Source organism: Miscanthus floridulus, chromosome 9 (genome assembly GCF_019320115.1).
Source record: "Miscanthus floridulus cultivar M001 chromosome 9, ASM1932011v1, whole genome shotgun sequence".
Classification (NCBI taxonomy): domain Eukaryota; kingdom Viridiplantae; phylum Streptophyta; class Magnoliopsida; order Poales; family Poaceae; genus Miscanthus; species Miscanthus floridulus.
The window spans coordinates 45979972-45989177 of NC_089588.1; the positions used below are offsets into that span (position 1 = coordinate 45979972).

The 9206-nt window shown below is 48.4% G+C and overlaps 1 protein-coding gene and 1 pseudogene across 1 annotated transcript; one reads left to right on the forward strand and one right to left on the reverse strand.

Annotated features, from left to right (window-relative positions):
* Window positions 1-2111: 2111 nt before the first annotated feature.
* Window positions 2112-3406, reverse strand: LOC136479802 (uncharacterized). Its single transcript, XM_066477547.1, has 2 exons — window positions 3336-3406; window positions 2112-2400 (listed from the first exon to the last, which is right to left on the reverse strand). The coding sequence occupies exons 1-2, from the start codon at window positions 3404-3406 to the stop codon at window positions 2112-2114; spliced, it is 360 nt and encodes a 119-aa protein (XP_066333644.1).
* On the forward strand, window positions 3405-7184 carry LOC136479803 (receptor kinase-like protein Xa21; annotated as a pseudogene).
* Window positions 7185-9206: the final 2022 nt, after the last annotated feature.

The following is a 9206-nucleotide window of genomic DNA, read 5'->3' on the forward strand; positions in this document are numbered from 1 at the left end:
ATAATTGAGCATCAGAATAGATAAATGAATTCGTGTACCCATGCGTCTCTGTATCCGGCGAGGTTGCGGCTGCCTTGATGGTGTGCTGGTCCTTGCATCTCCAAACGCCGTTCCCTTGCAGCGTTGTGCGTCGAGGCATACCCCTCCGTAAACCAGTTGTCCACGATCTTCTCCCATGCCTCGGGATATGATCCGCACCACCAGGGAATCATCTGCATGTCATCCGGTAATTGACATATAAGATGATCGAATTAAACCTACTTATTCTCAAAACGAATCAATCTGGATGTTCTCATGTACCTCAATGTACTGCTCCTGGGTCAGGTCCATGGTTCTGGCGTCGGCCTTTTTGACCCTCTGTCCAAGCTTCGACCCGTAGTAGGTGACAACGGCCTGGATCTTTGCCTCGTGAATCATGTCGACGACGAGCTTTTTGCAGGCTTTGGTCGCCACCTGATCCTTCCTGCCCTCAAATCCCTCCTCGCATTTGAAATAAGCCTACGGACAAACACGATATTTGTATGGATATTTTTTAAAGAAAAAGTTCAATGAAAGAAGCAATGCTATGCGAGGAGACTTACCCAGAACTCCCCAATGACCTGTGCTGCCTTGTTGGGGTACGGCTCCGTATCAGCGGCGATGGCGTAGTGGTCAAACGAATAGGCCGCCAACGTGTTGTTCTTGTACGTGACGACGCCAGGGTAGTGTTGCCTGCACAGAAGACCCAGGATGCCATTGAGGGTGCGTGCACCAGCACCGGACACAACCACCCAGTTCCTGCACATGTGATTAAGAAAAATTAGCAGTTCATCTTTGTTTGAACTTATCATATGAAGTAGGGGCAAATAAAATGTCAAGTTTACTTACTTTTGCCCTTCAGGGCGAATCACTGGGCGGCGGTGAGGAAGCGGAAAAGCAGGGAGGCTTGCGGGACCTCTTAGGTACACCCTCGGAGCAGAGGAAGAGGAACCCGTGCCTCCCGCCAACGCCTCCTGCTCGTCGAAGGGCGCCTCCTCCTCCTCGTGCGCCCTCTCCACGGGCGTCACCGGCTCCGCCTCCTCCGACACCTGGAGATGTGCCGGGGGCCTCCTGCTCCTCAGGTTCCTCCTCCTCCTCGCGTCCGATCCCTCGGCCTCCTCCCCCGCTTGGTAAAGCGACCTGACGGGCCTGTGACGCCCACCCACAGATGCGTAGATGAGGTTAGTTACCATGGTCTACTCCTATCCTAGACATAATTTCGGCAGCACCTCCCCGCTGTTCTCCCGATACACGTCCTGGCAGGGAGAGTGTGTATCCGGAGAACAACGGGGAGGTAATGCCGAAACCCTGTCTCGGATCGGAGCGGACCATGGAAACTAAACTCATCTACGCATCCGCGGGCTGTCCAAATAACGTGGACAATCTGAAAAAGATACGGCCATAGATATGCAAAGATATGCATACCACCAACCGTATCTCTTTCGGACGGGAGACGCCTAACTTGGTTACGCGATCTACGACCAAGGTACGCAAAAGAGGGGTTATACCTAGGGTGTCGGTGGAGTCAGGCTAGCGGGGCGGTGGCGAGTCGGTGCAGTGGCGAGGCGACGCGGTGCAGGCAGACCCGCAACGCCGAGGAAGACGATCGGTGTAGCCAAGGTGCTCCGGCTCCGCTCAGAAAGTTCCTTCGCCTGCATGAAAAACAAATAGATTTGGGTCAATTCTAAATTTTGGCAGCACCTCCCCTGCACGGGGAGGTTTCCAAAACCTGCAAAAAACAACGGCATGAAGGCCGACAATCACAACGGCTCGAAGGCCGACAATCACAACGGCTCAAAGGCCGACAATCACAATGGCACGTCATTATACCTTGGCGGCAGAGGCGTCGATGAGACGGGAACACGGGGAAGATGGCGCCGGGAACGAAACGGGAAGGCAACCTCTTCTTTCCTCTCCTCCCAGCCTCCTCCTTCTTCTCCTCCCCTTCTCCTCCTCTTTCCTCTCCTCCCGGCCTCCTCCTCCTTCTACTATTCTTCCTCTCCTTCTTCTTCCTCTCCTTCCTTTTCTTCCTCCTTCTTCCTCCTTCCTCTCCTTCCTCCTTCCGCTCCCCCTTCTTCCTCCTTCTGCACCGGTCATTCGGTGGGGCGTGGCGGGGCGGGGAGTGGCGGGGCAGCGGCCGGCAGGGCCGGGTGCGGCTCTTTTCGCCGGTCGCGGCGGCGGGAAGCGGGGCCGGACGCGGCGCGGCGCAAATCGGCGGCGGGGAGGGTCGGGGCGGGGCTTGATGCCGGCGTCGGGGCAGCGCGCGCGTGCAGCGGCGGCCGGGGCGGGGCGCCGGGGCAGCGTGGGCGCGGGCGGCGGCGCGGGTGCGGCGGCGGCGGCGGCGCGTAGGCGGCGGGGAGCGGTTGTGTGGATAGGGTTTGGCTGGGGTGGGCCGGCCGGGGCCCATTTTGATGTTAGGTCAAAGGTTTTTTATTTTTTTTTTATTTTTTTTCTTTGCCGAGTGCCCTGTCTCTGGCACTCGGCAAAGAATTTTTTTTTTTGCTCCCAGATTTTTTTCTTTAGGGTTGCTACAGTGCTTTAAAGTACATGTTAAAATTTGGTTGAGACAAAGGGGGTCTTTGCCGAGTGCCAGAGACAGGGCACTCGGCAAAGAAAATAAACAAAAAATTAAAAAAAATTAAAAAATTCTTTGCCGAGTGTCTGACGGCGACCACTCGGCAAAGCCTAACGGTGGGTGGCCGCCGTCACCTCGGTTAGCCTTTGCCGAGTGTTTAGCTTTGCCGAGAGCCCAACACTCGGCAAAGGGAGGCAAAGATGGATATGCCGAGTGTTTGGCTTTGCCGAGTGCGGCACTCGGCAAAGTCTATCTTTGCCGAGTGCCTGACATTTGGCACTCGACAAAGTAGGAAACACTCGGCAAAGCCCCTGCTTCCCGTAGTGATTATATTATTTTGAGGACGAAAGGAGTACATTCTTTTCACAAGTTGTGATGACTTATTTTCCAACCCTACCCTATACAGCCTACTATATGCAGGAAGGAGCCAAGAAAAGCAGTCTCCGCCAATCCGTCTGTTTTCTTCCAGTGACGGGCCCGCGCATCAACTTGGATGAGAAAAAAATGCCTCGGATTCCCATGGCTCTCGCACCCCACGTTTTTGGTCGCCGTCATCTAACGGTCAAGCTTACTTGTTTCATTTTCACTTTCCTTTTTTTTATTCACAAATATTCAGATGTTCACACGTTTCCATTCCCCATGGTGCTCCTAAAGAAAGCTTGTGGCATACTAAAATTTCATTATAAAAACATTCATGGAGCTCGTTTGCGGAGGGAGAATATAGAACTTGATTAGTGATTACCTGAAGTTGTCCCCATGAAGTAATGCTATCATCTTCTTTCCAAATTGAAGCCTCACACCAAAGACCACCATGGCACATGGACATCTTGCACGCATATCCATCATGCTGTGGATCGTGTTTTCCACTGCTGCTGCTGCTCTAGACGCAAGCAGGAGCAACGGCAGCAACTCCGACCTCGCTGCTCTGCTGGCTTTCAAGGGGCAGGCCGCCGATCCTCTCGGCATCCTCGCAAGAAACTGGACCGCTGCCACCTCCTTCTGCGTCTGGGTGGGCATCACATGCAGCCACCGTCGTCGGCAGCGCGTCACCGCCCTGGAGCTGCCGGGTGTATCCCTCCAAGGAGAGATCAGCCCTCACCTCGGTAACCTCTCTTTCCTCTCTGTCCTCAACCTCTCCAGCACCAACCTCACGGGCACAGTCCCGGATGGTATAGGAAGGCTGCGCCGCCTCAAGCTCCTTGACATTGCCCACAATGCCCTGTCAGGTGGCATCCCTGCCACCATAGGGAACCTCACAAGGCTTCAGATTCTTGATCTCAGCTTTAACCAGCTTTCTGGTCCCATCCAAGGTTTTCATTATCGGAAATAAAAATTTATCGGAGGTCATGGATAAACAGGATAAGCAAGATATATCGGAAATATCGGACCAAATTCAAAAAAAAATTCAAAATGTTTTAAAAAAATTTCGTAGAATTTGACTTGAAACTATTCCTAAGCTATTAAACATCACTTGTTCACCGATAAAAACAAGAATAAAACATTATAGTGTGGGACCGTCGCGCGGCTGAATTTGGGTTGTCTGTGTGGGAGCAGGAAAGAAGGGATAAATTTGGCCGATGTCAAATTTTATCGGACCCTGTGGATAGAAAGGAAATTTCGGAAATTTCGGTGAATTTCGGCCGATAAAAAAAACCTTGGTCCCATCCCAACAGAGCTACAAGGCTTGCGCGACCTTGGCCGCGTGAGTCTCCAAATGAATTACCTCAGTGGTTTCATACCGAATGACCTGTTCAACAATACACCCTTGTTAACTTATCTGAACCTCGGCAATAACAGCCTGTCAGGAGTAATACCAGATTGCATCGGCTCCTTGCTCACACTTGAGATCCTTGTCCTGCAATTCAACAATCTTACGGGGCCGGTGCCGCCAGCCATCTTCAACATGTCTACCTTGAACGTTATCGCTGTATCCTCGAACCACTTGACTGGCCCTTTCCCGGAGAATGGAAGTTTCAGCCTCCCAGCTTTGCAATACATTGAGCTCTCTGATAATAGTTTCAGTGGTACCATTCCACAGGGGCTCTTGGCGTGTCGGCACCTCGTAGAGCTTTCTCTAGCAAAAAATTCTTTTGAGGGTGTTGTGCCGGCATGGCTAGGAAAGCTGACCAATCTCCAGTTCATTAACGTGGGCTGGAATGACCTCACTGGTCCGATCCCTGCTCAACTCAGCAACCTCACCGGGCTAAATGTCATGGAAATCGCCTTTTGCAATCTGACAGGAATCCTTCCGGCAGAGCTTGGACAGCTAGGCCAACTTTCCGAACTGTATCTCTCGAGCAATCAGCTAACAGGAACTGTTCCTGCTTTTCTTGGAAACCTTTCTCAGTTAGTATCGCTGTTTTTGGATGGAAACCAGTTGTCTGGATCGGTACCGTTAACAATTGGTAACCTGAACTTGTTGACGACACTTAATATTGGGGGAAACAGTCTCCAGGGTGATCTTAGTTTTCTTTCTGTTATTTCCAACTGTAGAATGCTCTCAGACTTTGAAATCTATTCGAATTATTTCACTGGAAGCATCCCAGGTTATTTGGGCAACCTGTCAAGTCAGCTCCAAATATTTCTTGCTAATGACAACAAGTTAACTGGTGAAATTCCAGCTGCCATCTCGAACTTAACTGCTCTCACTGTGCTAGATATTTCGTCAAACCAATTTCATAGTGCAATTCCAGGACAACTGATGATGCTAGAGAATCTCTACTGGCTCAAACTCAGTAGAAACAGCTTGTCTGGCTCCATCCCTTCAAACATTGCAATGCTAAAGAATGTGGTCAAGTTATTCCTTCCAAGCAACCAATTCTCCGGCGCCATACCGAAGGGCATCGGCAACCTCAGCAAACTAGAGTTCCTAGTGTTATCAAACAACCAATTAACATCGACTGTACCACCGAGCCTGTTTCACCTTGATAGCCTCATCAGGCTAGACCTATCTCAAAACTTGTTGAGTGGTGTGTTACCGGTTGATACAGGCTATATGAAGCAAATTTATATGATGGATCTCTCTATCAATAACTTTGTTGGTAGCCTCCCAGATTCAATGGGACAGCTCCAGATGATGGCATACTTGAACCTGTCACACAATTCATTCAACGATGCAATTCCACAATCTTTTCAGAAACTGGCCAGCCTGCAAAATTTGGACCTATCCCATAATGGTATATCTGGAACCATCCCAGAGTACTTGTCAAATTTTACCATCCTCATTATCTTGAACCTGTCTTACAATAAATTACACGGTCAGATACCAGAAGGTGGCGTGTTCTCAAACATCACGCTGCAATCACTGACGGGGAACGCAGGGCTCTGTGGTGCTTCACGCTTGGGATTGCCACCATGTTCAGCCAAGTCTCACACAACCAGTGGTCATGGTCACAAGATGAGATTTTTGCTCCCCACTATAATCATAATAATACTTGCAGCTCTGGCTTGCTTCCTATACATTATGTTCAGAAAGAAAGTCAATAAGCGTGAAGAGATTTCTGCTTGTATGGTCGACATGATCAGCCATCAGTTAGTCTCCTACCATGAGCTTGTTCGTGCTACTGACAATTTCAGTGATGATAACATGCTGGGGTCTGGAAGCTTTGGGAAAGTTTTTAAGGGACAGCTGAGCAACGGTGTGGTGGTTGCAATAAAAGTTATACACGCGCATCTGGATTATGCCATGAGAAGCTTTGACGCCGAGTGCAGTGTGCTCCGAATGGCACGACATCGCAATCTGATAAAGGTTCTGAATACATGTTCCAACCTGGACTTCAGACTTCAGAGCACTTGTTCTTCAGTTCATGCCCAACGGTAGCTTAGAGGCACTCTTGCACTCTGAAGGTAGAAGGCACCTGGGGCTCCTTGAGAGGCTGGACATCATGCTGGGCGTGGCGGCAGCAATGGAGTATCTGCACCATGAGCACTCCGAGGTGGTCTTGCACTGTGACCTGAAGCCTAGCAACGTCCTCTTTGACGAGGACATGACCGCACATGTGGCAGACTTTGGCATTTCAAGGTTGCTGCTAGGCGATGATAGCTCCATGATCTCTGCGAGCATGCCAGGGACAATTGGTTACATGGCACCAGGTAGCACTAATGCCCAATCAAAGATGATTTTAGTTACCTTTAATAGATTAACTATGTTTGATCAATCATTAATATTTCGATCTGTCTTTTGTTTATGGTAACTTTGTTGTCAGAGTATGGATCTCTTGGAAAAGCATCGCGGAAGAGCGACGTGTTCAGCTATGGGATCATGCTGCTTGAAGTGTTCACTGGGAAGAGACCCACGGATGCCATGTTTCTGGGAGAGCTAAGCATCAGGCAGTGGGTACATCAGGCGTTTCCTGCAGAGCTTGTCAATGTTGTCGACAACCAGCTTCTGCTGGATGGCTGTGGCTCTGCTTCTACAACTATTATGAGTGGCTTTCTTGTGCCAATTTTCAAGCTGAGCTTGGTCTGCTCCACTGACTCGCCGGAGCAAAGGATGGCTATGACCGAAGTGGCAGTGACGCTGAAGAAGATCAGAAATGATTATGTCAAGTCAACAGCACCGGAGCATTACGTTGCAATCGATCACCATTAGTAAAATTATGTATGCGAAGGCATATATGTCTAGTCTCAAGTTTTGTTTTTAGGTTGTATTTGGACCTTTCTCCTAATAAATAAGAGAAAATTTTTATGGTGCTCCTTAACATGTCTCTGTTGATAGCTAAATTTAGCAAATTATAAATATGGATCATGCAAATTATTTGGCCGAATGATTGGTTACTTGGACAGGTTAATTTATTCGGCTTTAAAAATCTAAAGATCCTAATGCCAGTATTGCCCGGATGGGAATACAGATTAAAGAAGGGAGTGCTGGTAATTAATTAGCCGCGTCGTGCTATTGTTAGCAATTTTTTATTAAGAAGACATGCAGGTGCAGGTACGTGAGACACTGATCTTGGCGGCTTGGATTGCGATTGCGATCAGATGGAAAGACCAAGCACGAAGATAGCAGAGGGGAAGACCAGGCACGTCTTGCGCATGGCGGCATGCACCACGGAGATCCTGAGGAATCGGGCAGACAGAGGAAGGAGTCCACACATAGAGAGATTAGTTGCCATGGTAAGATCAAAGTCTAGATCACCCTATATATTTATGGGGTTAAGGCCGGTAGAGGGTTCACCCAAATCGTCCAAAAACAAATATACTATTTTCGCAGTTATTCTTATGTACCTTTCTGTTTCGTTCGTTTTCTCTTCTTCCGTCTCCGTTCTTGCCTGCCAAGTTCAGAGATCGCAGTGCTAGGGCCAATCCTAGTTGCTGCATAATCTATTGCTGATCGTTGGGAGCAAGTCACGCTTCTTGAGGTCAGCAAGTAGAAGGCCGTACGTTCTATCTTTTGCTCTGGCAAAAGAGAAGATCGGCCAGGTTGCTATTTCGATCGAGAAATCGAGTGTGTTGCCGTGTGATCAATTTTGCACGTCACCAGTCTCCTAATGTAATAACAATAAACATGTCCCTCTTACTAGATCAGCAGTGTCCTCCCGGATCACATCTCTCATGCTCTCCTCTCTCATCAGCCGTGTCCTCCCAGATCACATCTCTCTTCCAAACTGGCTATCCCTCCTAGAACCGGCAGTGGACACACCGTAGTGACGGCTATTCGAGGGAAATTTTGCCGCAGGACACCATTCGAACGTGTAATATGCTATTAGACACTGCCAAAAGCGAAATATATCAAATACCATTATAAAATCGTGTACATTTGCCGTAACATACCACACTTATTATTTTATTCATTCATTTCTCGTATTCGCGGAGAGAGGAAATAGGAAAAACTATTTTTTTGCTCTTGTCTTCAACCTCTTGGTGTGCACTGATTTTTGCCATAACACACTGTCGCAGCCTATTTATTGAGTCCATCTTTTAACAAAATATTAATATAGGCCTTCATATTTATTTGATTTTAATTGAAATAAAATTAGCCTTGCCTGATTAAATTCCAACACTTGTAACATAGCATTATATTAATATTTTTTTAGGCTTGATTAGAATGACGCTACAAAAGTGTAATAGATGAATGTTGCTTGCAACATGACGTTAATGTTGGGTGGAAATTTTCTTGGCTCCTGCGCGGCTGCGTGGACTGTCATTAATCCATGGTTCTATGAAAAAAATGTTGCCAGAGAGATGATGTTCACATACGTGTTGCCTGCCTCATTCTGAGCACGTACATCCAACGCCAACGCCGAATGTTTAGCCCGTTCGCTTGTTGGTTTCAGTCAGGGTTTATCAGCCAGTCAATAGTGTTTTTCTCTCATAACAAACCAGCACCAGCCGGGCTTATCAGCCCAGAAACCAACCAGCGAACAGGCCGTTTGTCTTTTTCTACTGTTTTTGTTTCCAAAGGATGGGATTCGTAATTAGCATTGTCAGCTGATACACTGTTGCGTGCACGGCAGCAGCGTCCGATGCTAGTGCTCCGAAACGGACGCCCGAGGCTAGCAAGTCCGTGACATTTATGTTGTATAGGTATGTTGCAAGTGTTTCATATGGATGTTGTAAAAGTAGATCGGAATGTTGCAAAATTGCAATGGTCGTACACGTATGTTGCAAGCTT

What these genes read in the sequence shown, in the direction of transcription:
- LOC136479802 (XM_066477547.1), bottom strand. Translation starts at nt 3,406, where the DNA reads ATGGTGGTCTTTGGTGTGAGGCTTCAATTTGGAAAGAAGATGATAGCA. An exon ending in CTTCATGGGGACAACTTCAG is followed by an intron (nt 2,401 to 3,335) that starts GTAATCACTAAT and finishes GGCCCACCCCAG; the next exon opens with CCAAACCCTATCCACACAAC.